This window comes from Amblyomma maculatum, chromosome 3 (assembly GCF_055883805.1).
Source record: "Amblyomma maculatum isolate TAMU_Amacu chromosome 3, ASM5588380v1, whole genome shotgun sequence".
NCBI lineage: Eukaryota > Metazoa > Arthropoda > Arachnida > Ixodida > Ixodidae > Amblyomma > Amblyomma maculatum.
In genome coordinates, this window is record NC_139346.1 from 158414613 (window position 1) to 158436934 (window position 22322).

Sequence of the window (22322 nt, forward strand, 5' to 3'; positions counted from 1 at the left end):
AAGCGGCTGAATTTCGCCGCCATCCATCCGTGGTAGCAGAAAGGGGAATATTTATGACGAGTGGGTTGATGGCATCTCGAAATGCACACTTGCACTTTGAAGACAGGCGCGCGCGGCTCTTCGACGCTCCACTCGCTGCAATTTGGCCAGTGACACAGGCGTCGGTGTGCGCTAGTAGCCGCTAAGCAGCGGAGGCCTTGGGGGCACGAAAAACCTGTTTGCAGACATTCAATGTCAGCTGCAAGCAGGAGCTTTTCACTCTTGCTAATCAATGAGCATAGAGCAAATGTGTGTATTTTACTTCAGGGTAATATAATTGATGTAAGCGAACAAGCAATTTCGGTTTTAAACTGCTGGATATATATGAAGAGCGTCGATTAGTTATTATATGAAACCTGCAGCTTTCTTTTATACATATCTCATTTTTTCTTCGCAAATTATGGTGAGTAGTATAAGCAATAGTATAATCGCTACGCTGCGCAAGCGCCAAAATGAACAGCACAAATTTTGTTCCTTTCATTCCGACAAAGTTCGGGTTTTTATGGCTCCAGACTAAGTGCATATATCACTGGATTCATTTTTGGTGACATAATCTATATCCATACAGCATGCCTTCTCTATCCCAGCGTTTCACCAATTTTCTCACACTTAAAAGAGCGTAAAAGCATAACCTCTTGGGCATAAGGTGTGGCAACCTCAGAGCTAGCCCAGCAAATTCAGCCAGCCCATAAAGTATAAGTTTTTCTCGAAGTTCACTGCATTCTTGCAGCGGCTTGATCCACAACTATTCAGTTTTTATTTTAAGTGATTAATTCCCACCATGTGAATAGGCAGATAAAGTTCTTTGTCTGATGTGCCGCTGCGAAATGCAGAACTCAGGGCAGCTCCGCACGTGCGCATTCCGGGTACTGCACAGTTATAGACACTGTGTTGCTGGTCTAACGTACAGGGTTTTGCGTTTGTGCCAAAGTTCCAGCACAGGGGTCCTAAATTCAAATCGCATTTTCTTCCCCATTCTTTTTCTTTTCGCAGTTTGCTCTGACATGTTCTACGGTCCTGGTTGCAGCCTACTGTGCAAATGCCCTCGAGGTTCCAAATGCAACCCAACCACGGGCCAATGCAGTTGTCCTTTCGGACTGCTCGGCCCACTGTGCACGGAAAGTGAAAAGGAAGGTGAGTGCAGTGTAATTTTTCAGTGAAGCACAGTTATGCTGTTGTCTCCGTGCAAGTGGTAACAGCACAACACTTCCTGTTTAGATGACACACCTGGAGAGCCAGAGAGAAGCCTTACATGAGCGACGAAAAGGTGAACACACTTCCTGTTCAATAATTACTTGTTATCACAGCATTGCAGAACTTCATGAAGCAAAGCCAATCTTTCGATCACCAAGTTCTGGGCAGGTATAAAAGGATGCGAAAAAAAAAAAGAGAAATTACAGATCTGTAATTGTAGCTTGTAATTTATTTCAAATTCAGAAATTCAGCTTTTTTTTTTTCGAGCATTCCAAGAGGTGGATTGGCTGTTATACCTTACAGTCTGCCTCTACATTTCTTTGCCTCTTCATAGCTACTGGACCACACTTTTCAGGCGTTAATGGCAGTGTACAGCAATATGTTTAAATATGCTAAGTTAAGAATACCAATTAAAGTTAGAACAGTTAAATTCACCTAAATTGCCTAATCTGCTGCTTACTGAAGAATGTTTGTTTGAAACATATGCATGTTCTAATTTTTTTCAGACTATAAAAAATTTTTTTGGAGGCTACACATCGTGTACCTTTGTATTTCTTTGTGTATTCGTATTTACTAGACCACCCTTTTCCAAGTACTAATGGCAGTGGCAGTGCACAGTAATAAACTTGAATATGCTGGCTAAGAATACCATACAAATTTAGAATGTTTAAAATCACTTAAATTGTCCAATCTGTTTCTCAGCAAAGAAGGTTTGTCTGCAAGCAACACATGCGCTTAATTTTTTCAAGCGTATCCACAAAATTTCTCGTTCTGGCAGGCCTTTTAAATTAACTTTAGTTAAGTGCTAGAATAGTTAGGATCTATCACCAAATTTCAGCAACTTTCATTGCTAATAACAGATAATGAAGGCAAAAGGCAACTTCCATTATGCTTAGAAAAACCAGGCATATATTAATTAGCTAGTGTGCATACATGTGCAAGCTTTTCTGAACCATATTTTCGTATTGTTCAAGCAGTGAACTAATATACTGTGCATATGCTGCAAGCTTGAAGTCACGTATTTCCACTTCCCTAAGCATTGCAATGAAGCGAAATTCATTGACAGCTTGCAAAGCTTGCTGCTCTATATGTTTGAGCATCGACAAGCAGACAAAAAGCAGAGTTTTGCCCCCAAGGGTTATAACCATGAGAAGCACCGCTGCTATCTCGTCGAAGCTGAGGTAGCCCCAAAAGAACTGCCCTATCCAGTGCTTGAGAACATTGCTTGGCTCATAGCTGTACATTTTGAATGCATGGTAGAGTCTTGGTAGCTGGTCTCTGAGGATAAGAACAAATATCTGACAAAACGATGCACACACAAGGGTGTCACAGATGCCATCCATGTCATGAAAGTACAGTGTGTAGCAATCCCTGTCGCACAGGAATTTATGGAGCTGAGACGACTTTGGCACATTTCCTCGTAACAGCAGAAACACTGAAGCGAGCAAAAAATCGTAGCTGTCCTTCGAGCATGATGAACCATAGAAGTGGCGGCCACTGTGAATGAGTCTTTCAAGGTTCTTTGCATGATCCTCATTATTGGATGACAGAAGCCCTAGGCACATGCCGCGCTCGACGGTCAGTTGAACACCACAGCTCTGCTCCGTCGTAAGTGACCTTGCAGATGGAAGAATGCTATCCTTGTCATTATCATCAAAATCAATAATGTCAGAGAACCCTGAAGCCGATATCCTGTCGCTCGCTAAAAGGGCTTCAAATTCCTCTTTTTTGTTACTGGCATGCCTCAAACTAATTACGCGAACCTTTTCATGACCAATCAACGCTCGTGACACGTGCGAAGGTGCCAGTGGCTCAGTACCGGAAAATGACTTAATTTTTTCTTCAATTTCATTGATTTTGGATGTAACTTCATTGAGAATAGGCTTTCCCTCATCACCGCAGAACTGAGCAGCAAGTTCTTGCAGCCTTTGACGAACTGAGTATTTGCTGTGAAGAAACAAGTAAGTTTTTAGGCAGCCCACGAGCCCTTTGAGCACGTTAAGGGCAACCACCAAGCATTCTTCTGAGAGTTGTTGTTCAAGAGCCAGAAGAGTAACTGCATTCCACAAGGTATCGGCAGAGTCACTGACACTCTTTCCAAGTAAGGTTTTACATTGTCGGAATGGTGACATTATATGCAGTAGCTGTTCCTGAACTCTTTCAGGGCTTGACCTTAGTTCATGCTTAGAACTCCAGATGCATGTCCTTGCTGAGAGGATCAAGTCACCATGCGAGTAGTGGGATGGCATGTGTATAGTACAATATTTAACTTTCTCAGACACATCAGTGACGTCCAGTACAATCCTTTCGTAGGCTTCAGGAATAGTGCCAACGGACAGTAGAGCAGTGCCAAGGCTTGTTGAAAGCAAAGCTTTTACAAACCCTGCCAAACTGTTTTTCAGCTCCTCCTCCTTTGTTGCGGCCGCGAGCTGTGGCGCCGACGACAGCAGCCTGACGACCCCAGCACAGCCTCCGGACAGGAGATATTCCGGCTCCCGGACGATCTGACCACTTGCCCTCAGGAAATTGGACACGCACTGGGTGCACAGTCCATGCTCGCTGCGCCTCTCTATCGCTCGTTTCGTAGAAGACAGTATTATCTGAGGCACTTTGCAAGCTTTGTATGTGCAGTTTGTGATAAGAGCCAAGCCAGAGGCCGAGGAGCACATCGCGTTGAGGCACTCGGACAGTAGGTGTGTGCTGCACTGGCCATTGGAGCTACTTTTGCTGGACTCCACTAAAGTACTTATGAGGCTTTCAGCCTGCAGAGAAAGGATCGGACTTTCGGTGAGGCCACAAATCAGCGACACCACTTTAGTCAAAATCGCAAGGAATGCTGAAAATTTTTCATATTTGGATGCCAATAGAACTTTAGCGAACTGTACAACCTTTATAAATACGTCAAACCATGTTTTCTCCGTATTTCCACCAGAGTTCAGAGAGTCGAAAAGCTCCCTGCCGGACTTGTACATCAACACTCGCAAAAGAATGCAAGCGCCGTAGACATAGCTATCTGTGTTACGTTGGCACAGGTCCGGAAACTTCCTGAAATTTGTCACGAGCTGTAAAGCGTGTAGCAAAATGTTCGTGTGCTCCGCCAAGCATTCGAACACAACAGCACGACTTTCGGCTCCGTGCAACCAGCTGCCCAGCCATGCTGCTTGGCCGTCCACGGACGCGAAGGATTTCCAGATGCGAGAAAAGTTGTCGTAGATGGTGTCATCCATCAGCACAACCGCTTGTTCTATGACGTGCCTGATGGCCTTGCGAGGAAATCGCAGCCAGTGACGTGGTAAGTTTCTGTGGTACATGTTCAACAACTCAACGACGTTGATTGGTGCTGCTGTGAAGCGGTTGCGGCCAAGCTTTGGCGCTGACGATGCATTCTGCTTGCACACTTGGTCTCTCACGGCCAACAGCAAGCTGGTGTAAGTCTGCTCAAACACTACACCACCGGAGGAGAGCATTGCCCAGAACAACCGCAGTGTCTCGCGCTTGATAACGGTAGAAGGGTGGAGCAACAGCGACCTGATCCACTCTTCGAGCACGGGCCACTCCTTGCAGGCGACTAGATTCTCGTAGTTGGAAACGTTGCTCAGAATGTCGATGGCGTGCAGCTTTGAAGAAGGCGACGGCGACCGCATGAGGTTGCAAACCTCACGGATGTTGTCGGAGGATAAGACCACATTTCCTCCCATCAATGAACTTTCACTGAGCATGCTGGCGAGTGAAGTCGTACTGTCCCGTCGAACCAGTTTATCTTTCGGAGTGTTCAATGCTTCGCAGCCGCCTCTTGCAATAAAGTCTTTTTCCTCACCATCTTCATCTGGGTCCATATTTAACAGGTAGGATTTCTGAAACTTGCGCCACGCTTCGGCGCGTGTCACCTGAGCGACAATGTGCTCGACGGTCTTTTCATCACTTTGCGTTATGGATTGCTCGATGTGACTCGAAAGCTGCCTGGTAACTGCTTTCCTTAGCTCTTCACGTTGCGCTCTATAGCTCATTGCTTGTCGCATCGGGAAACACTGCTATTAATGCTTTTTCCGAATGACAAACTCGATCAACTTATTAACTCGACCAGCAGCTCCATGGTTTATAAACAAACACGGTTGCCCCAAGCAACGAGCCAGTGATGATGATGATGCTTTATTAACTTCGCAGTCGTAAACAAAAAACAATAAACAATATAAAGCACAGTAAAAACAATACACTTCACACAAAAAAAATTGGAAAATTTTTACGCTTTGGGCATTGCCATTGGTTCAAACAACGTTACTTATTCTGCTCTGATTTCAATGATCGGTAAGTAGCGTCATCATCAACGCGAAAGCTGCGAAAGCAGCGAAAGCGCCCAATGAAAAAGCAGAAAAAGGCCCACTTGCTGTTTGATTAGTGTAGCATTTTGAGTTAGATCATAATTAATAATTAATATTGTAGCCTTAGGGTAAATCCAGTTGCAAATATTCCACCGCAGATCAGCTGGATGTAATCACGTGACAAAAATGTTTACAAGTCGATGTTTGGCTAAGCGTGCGTATCATCCGGAAAAGGAGTTTCCGAGAAGTTTTTGAAGTCAACTTATGGTGGTTCATCTGAACTTTTGTGTAGTCTGCTGCTTTCGTTTTCATTCTTCGATAACGTGACAGTTATGACCGGAGGCGTGGCTCACAAGTCCCGACAAGTTCATACTGCTCAACGCGTCGAATGTAAAAATGAAAGCGTCAAAACAGAAGCCAGACCTTACATCATAAGCAATTTCAAAGGTCAGAGAAAGCTGGTGACGGGTTCGACGTGCGAAGATCTTCTGTCGAGTGGCTGCAAGCTTTTCGATGTAAGATACATCTGTCGCCTGCTTCACGAACTCGGTTTAGCACCAGCTGCGAACGTAAATGACAAGATGTATAGCTTTTGGACTGCAATTAAACCTTGTGAAATTAGATCGTACGCACAGGTTGGACAAACGCACTACGTGAGCCAGTGGCTACGCGAGCCGATCGAATGTCTACGGCTGTTCTAAAACAGGTGGCACGCACTGTCGCAGGAGCTAAAGTTGTTAGAACAGCTACTATGATTTCAATACCCACCGAACGAACATTTCGAGACTCATACCTGCGCCACTACGTTGCAAATACGGCAAAAAAGCACCGAGTTGTATAGTATTTTGAGCAACCGCAATAGCACGATCGGCTCGCATCGCGACGGGTTCGCTCGTATCTGTACGTGCCTGCGGAAGCTCCGTTTGCTTGTAAACTTGTGTAAACTTTTGTCAGAACGTCTACTAATATGCACTTTTATTATGGCGCTTTTTTTTTTTTTTCTGCTAGTGAGGCTAATGGCAAGATTAGCAAAAAAAAAAAAAAAAAATGCCGCATCTATGAAGTGTAACGTTTTCTGTGCAATCGATCCTTGTAGGTGCGCCGTGCCGACTGCAGACTTGTCCTGGAGGATGGAACTGAAATTGACGATGAGTACCTTGCTACATGTGGCGATTACACAGTTCTGGTTATCCTGAGAGCATCTGAACAGATAAAGTGTATGTCTGGCGTGGGCATATTTTTTACTTTTATTTATTCGGACCTGCTTCTGTGTTACTGTGTACAGCTGCTTACATGGTTGCCATTTCATGCGCAAAACTCTCCTGAGTTTTGGATTAGTACCGGACAGCACACCTGACTCTCTTTTACTACCTTGTTTCTGCTAGTTTACCAGAGTGTTGAAGGAGCAGTTTTAAAGACAAAAAAGATATTTTAAGCTCTATATCCGCAGTTTGAAGTGGGAAGTGCATGACAAACTACAACAGGTGCTGGAAGATGTTTGTTACTAGGACATGTTACAGAATGGACAGTTTGCTGCATAAGTTTGTTCATGTTGAACCAAAGTTCGACAAGTCGATTCGCCCATATCGATACATACTCAGCATTGTGTTTAAGCTTACAGAATAATTGTGCCTTCAGCAGACATTAATCTTTAGGCCACCTTCTGTAGTCTTGTGATTTTGCTGCAGTCTTGTGTTGAGCAAAAGATATTTTTAGTTAAGCCTTGTGCTAACCAGCAAAAGGCGTGAGACCTTAGCAAAATGCTTATCGTAAACACATTTAGGAACGGAAAAAAAAGAGCATTGTCTTAGATTCTTTTGTTATGTAGTGCCCATTAGAGTGCCGATTTTGACATGCGATTACACTGTACTATTTGTAGTGCTATTCCCTCTTGTTATTGCTACATAGTCCTTGGTTGAATTTGCATGGTAAAATGCTCTTATTTTCACATAGCTGTATGAGGAGCTGTCACTGGAGTAAACATCATATCTGTTATGTAGTACTGATAACTGAAAACTAGTGCATTCTTTTGTGCCTAATGAAAATGTTATCTGGATTGGCCACAATCGCAAGAGGTGCAGGCCGCCAAAAAGTCGACATTTTACAGAGTGTGCCCTAAAAAGTTATTCTAGCAGGTTTGGGGAATGAAGATGCGAAAAAGGTGGCATGGCTAAGGTTCAATTATCATTCACATCTTATCCTCAGAAGAGTATTGAAAGTGTTTTTTCCATAAAGCTTCTTCAAAAGGAATATCAAAGAAAACGAGCTTTGAACTCAACATCATATGCATTAGTGGGACGCTAAAAAGAAACTGAAATGGGTTTAGTGGTATTCTAATGACAAATAGAGTACTTTCGCTGTAAGTAGAAGTTTTATTACCCGAACGTGGTATAAAATATCTCTGGCACAAGCTGCCTTCATAAGCCAATTGTGGTGACAATATTTTCCTTGTGGATCACTGAGGGTAAAGCTACACCACTATTCACGTCACAACAGTGATCACAGAATATTTTTTGTTTTTTTTCTGCCGTGGGTTTGAATTGAGTAGCACAGAAAAAATATTCTACTTTTCATTCCACTTCTCTCGGAAATAAATGCATTTCTCTTGGTGGGAAACAAACATCAGCTAAGCCATCAAAAGCCAATTGATCAATTCTTATAAGGGACAAAAAGTGAATGGACTTGTCTGCGTGACTTCTTCAGGAGGAAGACTCCTCTCAAGAGGGCTCGCCAGTCCAAGCGGCCCTAGAGAATAATGCAAATGCATACTTTCAGAAGCTCTGACAACTGCAGATTTGGTCGGATTTTCGTGCAATTTGCGGCATTGTTTTCTTAGTAAAGGGAGGAAATGTTGTGGACAGACCCTTAGTAAACTTTAGTAAACAAAGCATAAGTAGTATAGATGAAAATCCTACTTTTAAACGTCTTACTCTTTCTTGCCATCTCCTGAAAAAAAAAAAAAATAAGATAGCTATAGAAATTTTGTTCACAACATTTCCTCCCTTTTTATTTTCTTATTTTTATGGAATAATTTTGATTAATATCAATTTGTGATTTGCATTTTACAGGCTCTTAAGTGTAATGTTTATTTTATGCATACGCATTAATTTCGTGCCAAGATTTTCTTGTATAACATGGCTCTGCCCGGTGGCTGTCTGTTTTGACGATACTGTTACTATCTAACATCAACCTCTCATGAGGCGGTCATACACGCAGGACTGTGTTTTTTACGTCGATCTTAAGTGGTCAGGGAGGAATTTCAATATAGGTATTTTTTCTTAGCTTGGCTTGAACTGCTGCTTTTTTTGTATCTCGGACCATGTTCCAGGCAACCAAGAATAATTGGGTCTCTTATAGTCCATGGGGTGGGTACAGGTGCAGCTAAGAGCTGCTTTTGCCTTGTTTGCCTACTTCCACCACTTTTAATAGCCTTTCATGCATATCGTGCTGTTTTGAGATGATAGTACAGCAAACAGCAGAATGCTGAAGTCGAGAAAAAAATTAAAATTCTGTGGTCAGGCAGCACTATAGCATATATAGCCTGCGCACCCTGAACTTTCCTCTAAAACAGGCGGAGGTAGGGAATATTCGCTTGTGATGGCTTGTCTACATACTTGGAGACTGACTAGGGGAGGGCAAGGCAGATAGGATAATAGACAGCTATCTTCAGAAGCTCGATCGAACTTAAATAAAACACCTACATGCTTTGAAGCCATATGGCTGTAACATGCAACAGCCACAGTTGTGCCTTGTTAGTGTAAAAGATGAACTTCCCAGATAACACAGGATTCCAAGTCTGCAGCAGATATGTGCTTTGCAACATCAGAGGACAATGTGGTGTTCAGCATGGACTCCGGTTTTTATGTGTAAGAAAGGGTATACTTGGATGTACTGGCCGGAGTCTATGTCTTTTTTGTTTTTGGCTTTTATTTATCAGTATTAAGGAACCACTGCAAACAGCTTGCGTGCAATAAATGGCACAATTTATGAAGCTTAATCACGCCAAGAAAGTACTTCTGCGATGTGTTAATTTATGTTCAGAGCCAGACTGCATGCCGTATTTTCCCAACGGATACCACTCGCCTTTTCACCCTAATTTGATTCGTTTCGGCGTGAAACTGTAAACAGTGAACGAAACATGAAAGGAACTATTACAGCAGCAATTTGTTCAAATATTGGTGTTTAAGCTCAATGGTTGTATAAAAGTAATTTTTCTTCTTTCCTTGTGTGTCATTTTTTGTGTTTGTTTTTCATAATCTATGACATATTCCTTTTATTTTTTTATTGTTATGCAAATTATAGTAGGATGCAGTTGTTGACGGCGATGCGAGTCAACAGAAGATATCTTCTTATGAATGGCAGAAATGGCTGTGGGGCCCATACGAATGAATGCGTGCAAGCCAGCTATGACTTGAGGCGGGGAAATGCGCTTCCGCAGTGCTTTCAGTGTATTCACCTAATATGCAATGAAGTGATAAAAAAGTTCAGCATAACGCGATCCGCTACTTCGAACTGGTTCCTTTTCAGCTGCACATGTGCAGATGGCCCCGAGGGTCGCTTACCTCCGCATATGCATAAGGCTTTACTCAGGAATAGCCAGATCTCCGCGGAAGCAGATTACGGTTGAGGATTGCAGATTGCACTGTGCAAAATCTGAGTGAAGGACAAAAGCGGAACAAATGTGCCATAATCAGTGGCAGTGAAATAATTTCTGCACACGGTAAAAAATTTACTGGAATCATTACCTTAGTGCATATGTACATCTGGATAAACACCAAAACTTGTATGTGACTGGATGTAGTAAGACAATTATCACATGTGCTCTACAGTATCAGGGAAGGCTTTTTAGGCAGGATTCCGGCTGCCCTGTCTTGAAGCGTTTTTATTTTTTTTTATTTTTTGATAGATTCTTGAGCAGGCAGCTGTTCTGCGCGTCGATAATATAGTTAGGTTTTTGAATCGGAAGGCCACAACTTCTCCTTGAGTCCACAAGCTGTGGAAGCATGCATGTGTGTACACGATTTTGAGTTAGGGTACATTCTCATTAATTCAAAAAGATTCATCTTTTGAGACTGAGTCAATGCTGATGCCTTTTTGTTTTCTTTTTTTTTTTTGTCAACATCACAAAGAAGCACTTGTGATGGCAAGTGATATTCAGCTAACCTGGCATTTGATACCAGTAGTTACTATTTGACTTCATTCGTATTATTCCCTGGCATGTTATTTTCTTGGCAAGGACTTGCAATGGAGTAAGCTCCTTTGCTGACTATTGACATTTAACTTCCACAAGAACGTCATCACCAATGAGGCCATCCGAAGTTGTGCTTAAGAAAGGGTTTTCCTAGTCTATGAATTCTTGAATTCTTTTTAACAACTGACACGTTTACAAATGATTCTGACCATTTTCCAAGCTGGCTTCCGAAAATTCTGCATGTACATAGTATTGTTTTTTCATGGTAAGTCCGTTGGCAGTCAAGTGACAAAGAGGCAATAGAACATCTTGTCTTATGAGACCCGTTCAGGAAATAGTCAATCCGCTTTTCACCCACAAATTTTGTCACAGCAAAGTTGTGATGCTCGGCAGAAGTGTTGTCCCCTGTCCATTGTGAGGCTCAGCATTAGCAGCCATGCCAGAATAGTGATTTGGTGTGTGCTGCTGTGTCATTCTCGAAAAAGCCAGTGCTGGCAGTAGCAGCATTAGAATAGGCTCTCAGCGGTTGGTAACCATACCTAGTAGCCATGCCCTTTGCCCTTTCAGCGTAGCATTCTAAGCATACACACTCACCTCCTGCTATTTCCCTGTCTTCTAACTAACAGGCGACCAGGAACACCCTCCACACTGAACAGAACGGGGTGTGGTTCTCTGGCATTGACACCTGTATACAGTCGTGCCCCGTTAATACGGCCCCCGTTAATATGGACGACCCGAATTATGGACAGTTTTTCTGGGGACGAAACCTTTTCAGTGTATTTATGCCTCGTTAATATGGAAACTCGCTGTCCGGACAATGGACAGGGGAAGAATGCACGCGCCCCACTTGGGCCCATGTAGTTTTTTCTCGTTAATATGGACAGTGCTTGAAAAAAAGCAGAGTAGTCCGAACGCAAGTTAAAGAAGGGCGCGCTGCCCGCGAACCTACGCGACAGCCGATACGGCGGGATGCCTGAACGAGTCCTGTGGGGTTGGAAAGAACCAAAGCCGGCGTGTCGCCGTTTTAAGGAAGGGGGGAGGTGGGGGGGGGGGGGGAGGGGAGCGCAAGAGCGGAGAGGAGCGTACACAGCAAACCGAGGGCCAGCGAAAGACCCCGAAAGGGGGAACCAGAAGGCTTCTGGGTGCAGCGGAAGTGCCGCCGCAGTCGGGAAAACAGCAACATGTGGTTGCAATAAATTCTGCTGAACGTGAACAGAGAGGCCGATAAAAGCGTAAAAAAGAAATGACAGGAAGAAAGACAAGTGCCTACAGTGGCGGTGGGAACTGAAGTTTTCTTTCCCAAAGCGCAATGTGTGTTCCATGAAGCCGTTAACGCTTTTCGGTGAGAGTTAAGACACGCTCACAAAGTACAGCGACAAAAGAGGCGACGTACGAACACGCAACCCGGACCGGGCGTCCCGTCCTGGACGCGCTTCCCTCTCATGCTCCTGGTTTTCGTCCTTGTTGCGCTGCCGAACTGTCAAACTTTGCACACTAGGCGGTCCGTATGTCGGCTCCTCTTTGAGTCAACGATGCGGCCTTGACAAGGTCTGAACTCTTCGTAGTCGGCTAGCCGTCGCTCTAAACTGTACTTCAGCTTGCAGTGTTTGTTTTATGGGAACACATAAAAACGGCGCCAAGAAGATGGGATGTTCGATAGCCCTCTGCATAGCAGCTTGCCAGCTTGACTCCTTCGCTTTCTTACAGAAACAGTACAAGGCAAAAAAAGAAAGAATCAGAAGAACGGAAAGGCAGAAAGGTTAATTAGGCAAAAAAGTGCACAGCATCAGGAGCCCGTAGCTCTGAACTTGAGTCTGGCTTTTGGCATGGCGGGAGTTAAACGCAAAAGAACAGAGCTGAACGTAGGCGCGAAGAAATCTGTGAATACAAGCGGCAAAAGCCATCTCAGTCAATCCAAGCTGCGAGGGACTAGTATCGACAGCTCAGCTGTTTCCTCGCCTCAGGAGAATCTCAAGCAGCTACTTAGCGGCTACTTCGCTCAGTGAAGAGCACATTTTGGAAGTGGCGGTGAGTAGAGAATCAGACGCTGAATCATCGCCCAGTGGGGAGTTCGTGCTCAAAAGTTCGACCAACACAAAGCCCAACATCATGGGTGTCATGGTAAGCGAGTCGCTTCAGGCTGCACTACAATTTTTTGAAGACAACAATGACAAGGATAATGCACTCAAATGTGCCGGTGTTCTGTGAAATTTTGAGTCCAGTGCACACCGTTATGTACAAAAGCAGTCGTTAATTACAATTCTCTTTTCTCAATAAAATCCTTTTTGTTTTTATTCATGACTCGTTATTATGGATGACTCGCTTTATGGACAGTTTTGGTCGGGAACCAAAGTGTCCATATTAGCGAGGCACGACTGTATATATGTTCCTGGGCAAATTTTGATTGGTCCTACTTTGCACACACAGAAAAACCAATACTCCTCTGTCATAAGATTTACACATCAGAAGTGGAATACGGTTTACCTCCTTTCTGTCATGCTTATGTGCTACAATCTACGGATGCAAAAAGTTCAAATTTGAGTTTTCTTGCAACTTGGTGAGCCTCTTAAATCAAACATTTCCTTATGCGAACAAATTTTCGTCTCTTTTGAGGTGAAATGATTGACAGCTTTCTGTACATTGATGTGTGATCTAAGAGCGTCGTTAAGAGCACAATAAAGCCTCAGTTGACTTTGCTTTAGAAGTGCCTGTTCCATCACACTTCACATTAGCAAGTTGCTCTTCAATACATTCTGGTGCGTAATGTGTGTTACAGCTTCACTCTGTCAATCTGTGAATCCAGCATTTAGGACATGCTCTTGAAGCTGTAGTGTGGTAAGACAGTGACCACGTGTGCTAGGTTTTGAGCGCAATTTACGACGATGATGAGAAGAATAAGAGAGAGCACTTGCAATAAGCATATGTTGACAGTAGTGTGACTAGCTTTGCATGTGGCGGTACTTCAAGCACAAATTGTGTTGGCTCGGTGGCTTCAGTGTTCAACCAAGGCCGCAAATTCAATCCCAGCCGCCATGACTGTATTTGGATGAAAATGAAATACAAAAATGCCATGTAATGGGAATACCCCAGAGGCCTAAATCAGTCTGCAGAAATGGCATTCCTCATTATGCATGTGTTGCATTCAAACTTTAAAACCCATAATTTAGCATTTACTCCAAACAGCACCCTTTCTAAATTTTGGTGCTACTTTAAATTTGTCTGAAATACAGACAGCTTAACATAATGTTGGCTTGTTTTCTTATGCCTCATATGGCAATAAATAATGGATGCAGAGGAGATTTGGAACAACAATAAAGAGTATGTACTCCTTACATTCTTGTACAATATTTTAGCTTCATTTTGTCACTTGCATAGCAACTAATAAGTGAAGTTGTTTAGTACGATCTGAGTGCACTAATAACTTTACCTTTTTTTAATTAATATTTTTTTGTCTTCTTTTGGAGCTGTACATAATTTTTCACGAAATTCTCTGCATAATTTTGCAGATACTCAAGTGAAAGCCCAACAGATGATTGCCAACATTGGCAAAATGCTTGCGTCAGACCCTCGGGAGGTAAACAGAATATTCAGCCCACTTAAAGATGAACTCGTGACCAAGATGCTGGGTCATATACAGTCACTTGAAGCTCCGCAAGAGCTGGCAATGGCCGATAGCAGAGAAGAGGACCCAAAGTGGTTTGAAGGTAAAAATGTGAAATTTACGTTCACATATTTTTTTTTTCTTCCTTGTCTATCTTTGTGCCTTTTCAGGGCTTCCTTATTTCATTGTTCTGTTTTCTACATGCTTATGTGAAAGGGTGTTGTCATTGAACATCTACAGTGTCGGAGCAATTTCGTTTTCATATCCATTATAAAAAAGAAGTCAAAGGCTGTTCTAAAATAGTAATCATCTGAGTGTGTAGTAATTAATGAAGTTATCAATGCTAGGTTCCTTTCAAGCCTCAGGGCTGCATGGCATGAAGTAGTAATATCGATTGTAATGTTCATATGACAGCATGGTGGTCTTGTCAAGTTCCGGTATTCAGTTCCTGAAATATTTCACGCAGTGTTTATGTGATACACAAATTCAGTGCCCTTTAAGGAAATTCTTGTATGAAATGTAATAGATACAGAATCTGTTTGCAGCGTGACTAGTTGATGGTCTGAATGCATAGCAGACACAGCATAATGACCACTCAATGTAGCATAAATACATCTGGCCAAGATGTGTTGTAAAAGTGGGGCATTTGACCTTACCTTCTGCCTTTGCCCCATTAAAAATCAGATCATCATTGTCTTTATCATTAACAAGATTGAGAGGTTACTGTAGTCATGCCAAATTGTTGTGTGTGTACTTCTGCATGGGGCTTTCGTGGCCTTTGAAGAGGCTTTGATTTGACATCGTTGCACAGGTGAAAAAAGGGCAACATCGAAGAGGGCTGTTCTGCGAGAAAGGGCAAAAACCAGAATCAAGGGATACTACTACAAGGTAGGCTTGGGCTTTTGCACACCTGTCACCGGATTAGCTTTGGATAGCACCATAAAGTGGTGCCCTTAGACGTATGCTTTAATGCACTTAATGCAGCATGTAGTGGGACAGGATTGGAACGAAAATAAAAGATACCTTTGCACGAGGGGGATGTTAACTGGGACATTGCTGTTTTTTGTATTCTGGGACTGTAGTAAAGGAAAAAACTTACCTTTTGCCGATGTTCACTGTTTCTTGTGAAACTGGTCACCCGTGCAGTAGACGAATTTAGGTGCAAACGAAGTGACCTGATGTACAATCATTCATAACCTGTGTGTCTGCAGCCCGCTTCATCAAATGTAGCAGTTTGATTGTTGTGGCTTTGGTTTTATCGAATGGTAAGAGGTTCATGTTAATAAGAATGCACTGTGAGTTGCATGTATTGGCTGCCTGTCAGGCTTTTGGAGTAGAGGATAGAAGTGCACACTGTTACTGACTGGAAGGTGTGTCTTCCAGGCAGGTGGTCAGTTTTAGACAGTTTGGTGACTCAACAAGATATGACGCAGCAACACCTAGCAAAATATGCGTGCTTAGAATATTTGCTTGAACGGAAAAAGAAAAAAAAAAAGAAACTTTACGTGGAAGGCTGTGCTTGGTAAACATTGGTACACAGCTGCCTTTTCATTTTCCCTCTACTGAAGTGCACCCACCATAAATAGGATCAGAACTGCGATCTCACAGATTTGAAAGGCAAAACCAAACCATGGTCGTGCAGTGCTGACACAGCTAAGTGACAGAAGACTGCAAGGAGGAGTAAAACTATGGTTATGAGAAGGCAGGAATGGAAGTCTGCAGATTTCCACAGGTTGGCCCCAGTATGCATGCTGCACAGCTTAGCATAGAACGAGCCATCATTCCATTAGAAGTAGTAAATGCATTTAGTTAGCTCTGGCTTCAGTATCCTGAAGTGCACCTTAAAGCATGACAAATTCTTGCTTTCTCTTTCAAGCACTTTAGTACCGTTTCCACCACCTCTATTTTCAAACATTCCTCTCTGTGTAATTGCTACTGATTTGGTAGTGGTAGTATTACTGTGCAGTACAGGCAGCAGTAGCCTTACAGTGGCCAGTTTGCAATTTATCTACACAGTCACTGATTTGAGCGAACGTTTCTCTACTACTATTCCATAAGGCCGGTGTCCAATTTTGCATAGAATGGCTGATTGACTGGGTGGCGGCCAGCGGGGTCATGGGCGCGGCCAGTGGGACCATGGACGCTCATTAAGATTTAAATTATGTTCTTCTCTGTTTTGATTTAGTTGGGCAGACTTAGCTAATTTGGATCGTAACTTTTTATTGTGATGCAGAAATGAAACACAATTGTTTTTACTGAGTGAAAGGCATGGCAAACGAAATGTTGGAGTGCCCAGCTTTCTAAATTGATATGAATGAGGGTTCCATATTGTTCCGTTGAACTAGTGATGTAGAAATGAAAAATGCGGTACATTTGATGTTTGTGGGATGCCTGGAGCAGTACTACAGCTTAGGCTCAAGGCCATATCAATGATTTGAGATATAATGTTGCAAAGTTCTTTTGCTTACCGTTTAGTACTGCTAAGCTACCATCTTTGAATGCTTTGTGTTCACATCTGCCCTCAGTGAAGAGACGGAGTGCTATCCTTGTCTTCTTGTTCTCTTCCTTTATGCAGTCCAAAGATGAGATGCAAAAGCGGCTTGGTGACAGGGCGGCCAATGGTTGCGTGCGCCACCTGTTTGAAGAATTCCTGCAGATTCTGAAGCAGAGAGACCACAATGGCCACTATTTCGTGCGAGGCGAGACAGATGCCCTATGCCTAAGTGATGGGAAGTTTAGCTGCCAGGGAACGTTCAGCAGGGACCTCTGCTCTGGCAGACTTCATGTGATCAATCCGTACAGTAGCAGAGAACAGCTGGTCTTGTTCAGCACATGGAACTTGGACCACAGGTGAGTGAACGCTCTCGAGGATGTGTGTCCCGACTGTCGCTTTTCTCCCCTCTCTCCCTTTTTCAGTGATCTCTGCATAGTGGTCACCTCACACTAAATTAACCCGAGAAGGTTGATGCCTCGGTGGCTTTAAAGAAAAGTTTCAAGGCCACAAACTTCCTCCAATACGCATGCATGACATGCGCAAAATTTGTGTTTGGCTGCATAGTTTTCCTACTTCCAGGTGTAATGGAAAAGCCTGACACAACAGACCGTCAAGCCTCCAGCTGTCACTACTAGCATTCACGGTTTGGTGGCAATGTTTGATAAAGGCTGTATACATTTTTTAGGACCTTCAGGAGAAAGACCTGAACAGTGGCAGGCAAACAGGCATGCACAGAATAGCAGTGACATGGGTGTGTTACATAGGTAACATAAAATACTAAAAAAGCACCCCTCGGGCCAGTCCGTGGTGCACCGAGTTCACTTTCTGGATATAATCAGACAACATGATTGCCTTGAATCTTAGCACAAAAACAAACTATTTGTAATGTGCAATGTGTGTCTGTGTCTTCATATCGCTTGGATACTTTGCACCATTCCTTTCATTATACCATTTTCTGTGAGCTTTGGTACTGCTCTTAATGGCAGGGAAAAGTTTGCTGTCTTGTTTTGTGCTGCAGTTCACAGCAACAGTGTAGTATAGAGGAAAAAATTCACCCAAGGGAGGGGCATTTAATAAGAGCATGAGGGATCAGCATTTGCATGGATGCAGCGAAGGAAAAGGTGCACAAGGGTAACGAGAGCAGTTGTTTGAATTTTGCGAAGGACTTGGGTTTGGGGGATAGTGAAGGTGGATTGCGGCACGGAAAGATGGGTAAAATCTCCTCTTAGCTGTGTGTAGTATTGATTCATTAATTTTTCTCGGGAGTCTCTTTAATACTTTTCATGTGCAAGTGCTACAGGATTGAGAAAACCGCTGAGTTGTGACACCTGTGCTAAAGTTGCTTTTAGAATGTTAGCTATATTACTGCTCACATTCTTCAAGGTTGCGTTATGCCAGGGTTTGACCTTAAGCTACAGGTTTTGCTGCTCATGTAAGCCAAGTCGCACACTAGCTGTTGTGGAGAGAAGGAGCGGGGAATGTTGTCTGGGAGCTTCCATATAAATACCATCCTTAGGGTGGTGCCAACTCATATGGGAGTGGCGCGAGCAGGTGCCAGATTTGGTGCTACACTATACGGACAGCGGCTGCTAAATTTAGCAGGTTGCCGCTGTCGTCCTTGTTTCGAATACTCGTGCGACAGATACTGCACCTTTCCTTTCTGTTAGACCAATGTACAATTTTCATAATAAACATAAAAACTGCGGCAGTTCATTGCAATGATCACAAATCTCTCGAACAAGGCTACGAAAAAGGCTGTGTTCGTAGGTGGTACTGGATGGAAGAAATCAATAATATTGCTACGAAGATGACGAAGTGGGCAGTGGCGCGGGGCAGAGTGCTCGCGCTAGGCCCGCTGGCCATTGAAGCATATTTCATCGTCATGTCACCACGTCGTTCTGTTTCTGTTGTGTCGCTGTTTTACATCACTTGCCATGCCACCTCATAACATTTAGTTGGAGGTGTGGTTCATCCCCATCCTCGCCTTGCACCGTCGAAGCCAACCGTACGCCTGGTCCATCGGCCGAGAGCTCGTGGAGATCGCCGCCCAGCTCTGCCCCAGCTCTGCCCCAGCCCTTTTTGCTCAGACCCGACCAGCCGCTCTCCCCAGCCCCGTCCCCAGCCCTGACCACAATACATGACGACCACGAAGAGCCCAAAGCCGACCCGACCGACCCCACAACGAAGCGACCTCACGACCACTCGAGCGAAGACAGCACCCCCACCCAAGCCGTTCGGCGTCTCCATGAGCCTTGGCCTTCGGCAAACGGTGAAGATTGGACCTGATTTTCCGGGGCAACAATTCATCCAATCTTCGCATTCATTGTGGTGTCCAGCGTTTCCTGTCCTAATCCTTTGTCTGTGTTCATCGTCACTTCATGCATTGGATTTCTAGCAATCGATCCTCGGTGGCCCCGGGTAGTGCTACGAAGATCGTGATGAAGCGGGCAGTAGCGCGGAGCGGAGTGCTTGTGCTAGGGCCGCTGGCCATTGAAGCATATTTCATCGTCATGTTATCACGTCGTTCTGTTTCTGTTGTGTCGCCGTGTTACATAGCTTGTCATGCCACCTCGTAACAATATAAACATTGAACTCAGCCTTGTGTCTTATATCAGCAGAGCTGTCGCTTCACATTTTTTAATGCATCTAACAGTGAGCTGAATGATATGCTTCTTTTCCAGAATCGAGAGGTCCAGATCAATTTTGCCAACTATTGTCAGCGCCATCCAGCATGCCAATGGCAGAGCCATCAATGTAGATTACTTCTTCAGGCTTCTGTTCACAACGGAAAATTTGAAGCTGGTTCACCCTGTGTGCCACATTAAGTCAGAGCACGGTGGCTTCAGCTGCGACCCCAGAAACTGGTATGCTGACAGTGCCATGCAGGACGACGGACGTGGAGATGAAGCCAAAATGGGGCCATGGAAAGCAGAGCCTGTGTTATCGACGTCAAAGTGATGGAAGTGTCTATTTTATGCATGCTTATTTGTGATGACTGGAATCTCAAGGTGTTCCTATAAGGAAAATGGTGCAGAGTCACCCTGTTAGTTCTGTGCCTTTGCCCTGCTACATATAGCGGCTCACTGGTTAGGGCACCCATCTGCTGATCCCGGCAGTGGCGTCTGTTTCGATGGAGACGAAGAAAAGCAAGTCGCCCATGTACTGTGCGATTTCAGTGCATGTTAAGGAACTTAAAGTGGTTGAAATTTCCAGAGCCCTCCACTAGGAGTCACTTTGGGAAGTTAAACTGTATAAGCCAAGTCAATTCCCTGAATTCATATCACAGTGAGAGCTACTGAGGGCATATTTTCCAATTGTGTGCTGTCGGTGTAATCGTATTGTTCTGATTGGTCAGCATGCAGCTGTTATGCATGACATTACTCCGTGGTAATGCACTAAGCTAATTGTTCTGAACATGGTGATGTCCTGCACTCTATTCTGAAGAAGAGAAATAGAAATGAATAAACAATACAGTAAACTCTCATTAATTTGGCCTTCAAGGGACCAGGAAAAATGTTCGAATCATCGAAAGGGCTTGAAAGAACTGCTGAAAACCGTTTGCATCACAGTACATGTCATCTGATGATCACCTGCATGACAGTAGTTCGCATTTGAGGTGTAACCCAAGTGAGAATGACAGTTTTTCCAGGTTTCTTCAAGTACTTTGTTTTGTACGCACTGCCGGGAACTTTGGAGAATCGCTTCGAAATCGTAAAAGCCTCCCGTTACCCTTTTCGCAGTAGGACACAGTAGCACAAAACCGCCCCGCTACAGTTTCAGGATGTATCACTTCACTGTTCATGCTCGAAGCATTGCAGTGAAGTATGCCGTGCAGCTTCAGCCTACTAGAGGCAGCATGTGGATGAATGCGAGGGATGTATGCATATGCACAGGCGTTAGAACAGCCTGACACCATTCCAAAAAGAACAATAACCGTGATGCACAGCTGGCCAATGCGCGCGCCTGGTTGTAGCCACGAGATGGCTTGAAGCTGAGGAAATCGAAACTATGCGGCAGTGCTTTATTTCCCAACTGTGGAACTTTTGATTGTCGCCGCGCGGGCGATAAGGTGAACGAAGTGCCCGTTTGTCACTGTACCATTTAATTCAAGTTCGGGGAGGTCTACTGCGGTGATAGATGGTTACGATCTCTTGTCCGTATGAACCGAAGCGAGCTCATCCCATATCTGAATTGACAAGTTTCAGGCGCCGTCAACTTACATGGGCATTGGCCGGGACTAGGCTCCTAGTTTGAATCATCTGAATCTTCAAATTAACGGTGGTCGAATTGACAAGATTTTACTGTATTACATTAACTACCGAGAGCAACTGCCGAATCTCACATTACACAGTGGTAATCATCATGTGAGGTTTTTTTTTTTTTGTTGTTGTTGTTTGTTCACTTCTCTGAAGCAGTACAGTTGCTGAAACTGCACAGCTTGTTCATTGAAATGGACTTGTAACGCTTAGAAGAAAAAATTGTGATCTCAAAGACAGTCATCTCACAGAGAGTCTCATGAGCACACAGTTCTATCAAGTGGATGAGTTAGAGTGGAATTGTTCAGTCATCTTATCCCAGGTGTTGCTTGCCAGTGCCCTGAAGGAGCTAATAGTTGACGCGCAATTCCGTGAGCAGCATGTACCATCACTAAGCCTTAAGCCGTTATTAATAAAGTCTTCTTCGATGCACTTGCACAAGTGCATCAGTGTTCATACACTTGCGGTTTTACGGTGTCTTGAATGAGACACTGTGCATGACTTCATTTCCAAGGAGTGTAGTGTTTGCTTACATTAAAGGACTATAGACATCTAGGTTTTGGGTTCGTGTTTTATCACTTGTAGGACATTAGTGTACACGGATCACCATGTCACTTTCGCCTACGACTGCTGAATAATTTATAATCTATCTTCTTTTCTCACCTGTTTCGGTTTCAACAGCCGAGCAATGGCTGTGATGTCACAGTCAAGTCTAGGTCATGCGAGGGATGAAAATACAGTGATATAATCATTCCTGTGTCATTTGAATTTACTACAATGATAAAGCCAGCCTGCCTCAAGAACAGGAATCGCTACAAGTGAACAATGAGCTATTATATTGTCGTTTTTTCATGCCGCGCATCAAGATATGATTGTGACGCCACAGCCATCTCTTGGCTGTCAAAACCGAAACTGGTGAGAAGAAAATTCAATTATAAATTATTTAGCGGTCATAGGCGAAACCGACGTGCGAATCGATATACACGAATGACATGCATCATTAACGAGAAGAAAAACGCCACCAAAATTTGGTGTCTGTAGTCCTTAAAGGATGCTTTGATGTCATATCTTTCTGCTTGCGACTTCCCACACACAACCTGCGACGCTGCTGGCATGAGGTCATAACGTGCTTCACCGAAATCGTACCTCATTTCATGTGTTGCTTGTGCATCCAGACAAGCTTGTGTGCCAATGATTCATGATCCACTGCCACTTTACAAGTGCAAGC

At 43.8% G+C, this 22322-nt stretch overlaps 3 protein-coding genes across 3 annotated transcripts in view; 2 read left to right on the forward strand and 1 right to left on the reverse strand.

Moving 5' to 3' along the window:
- Positions 1–3774, forward strand: part of LOC146196620 (uncharacterized) — a 50944-nt gene extending 47170 nt beyond the window's left edge. Inside the window, exons 24-26 of the mRNA XM_084598388.1 lie at positions 1033–1173; positions 1258–1306; positions 3636–3774. Coding sequence (XP_084454514.1) covers positions 1033–1173; positions 1258–1295 — 179 coding nt within the window. The 3' untranslated portion in view covers positions 1296–1306; positions 3636–3774. The remainder of the gene's footprint in view (positions 1–1032; positions 1174–1257; positions 1307–3635) is intronic.
- Positions 1171–5346, reverse strand: LOC146196621 (uncharacterized). Its single transcript, XM_084598387.1, has one exon. The coding sequence runs from the start codon at positions 5250–5252 to the stop codon at positions 2154–2156; it is 3099 nt and encodes a 1032-aa protein (XP_084454513.1). The 5' UTR covers positions 5253–5346; the 3' UTR covers positions 1171–2153.
- Positions 5347–5597: 251 nt separating this feature from the next.
- Positions 5598–21649, forward strand: Drep4 (DNA fragmentation factor-related protein 4). Its single transcript, XM_084598389.1, has 6 exons — positions 5598–6067; positions 6649–6769; positions 14250–14447; positions 15156–15232; positions 16920–17194; positions 19520–21649. The coding sequence occupies exons 1-6, from the start codon at positions 5885–5887 to the stop codon at positions 19794–19796; spliced, it is 1131 nt and encodes a 376-aa protein (XP_084454515.1). The 5' UTR covers positions 5598–5884; the 3' UTR covers positions 19797–21649.
- The last annotated feature ends 673 nt before the right edge of the window (positions 21650–22322 follow it).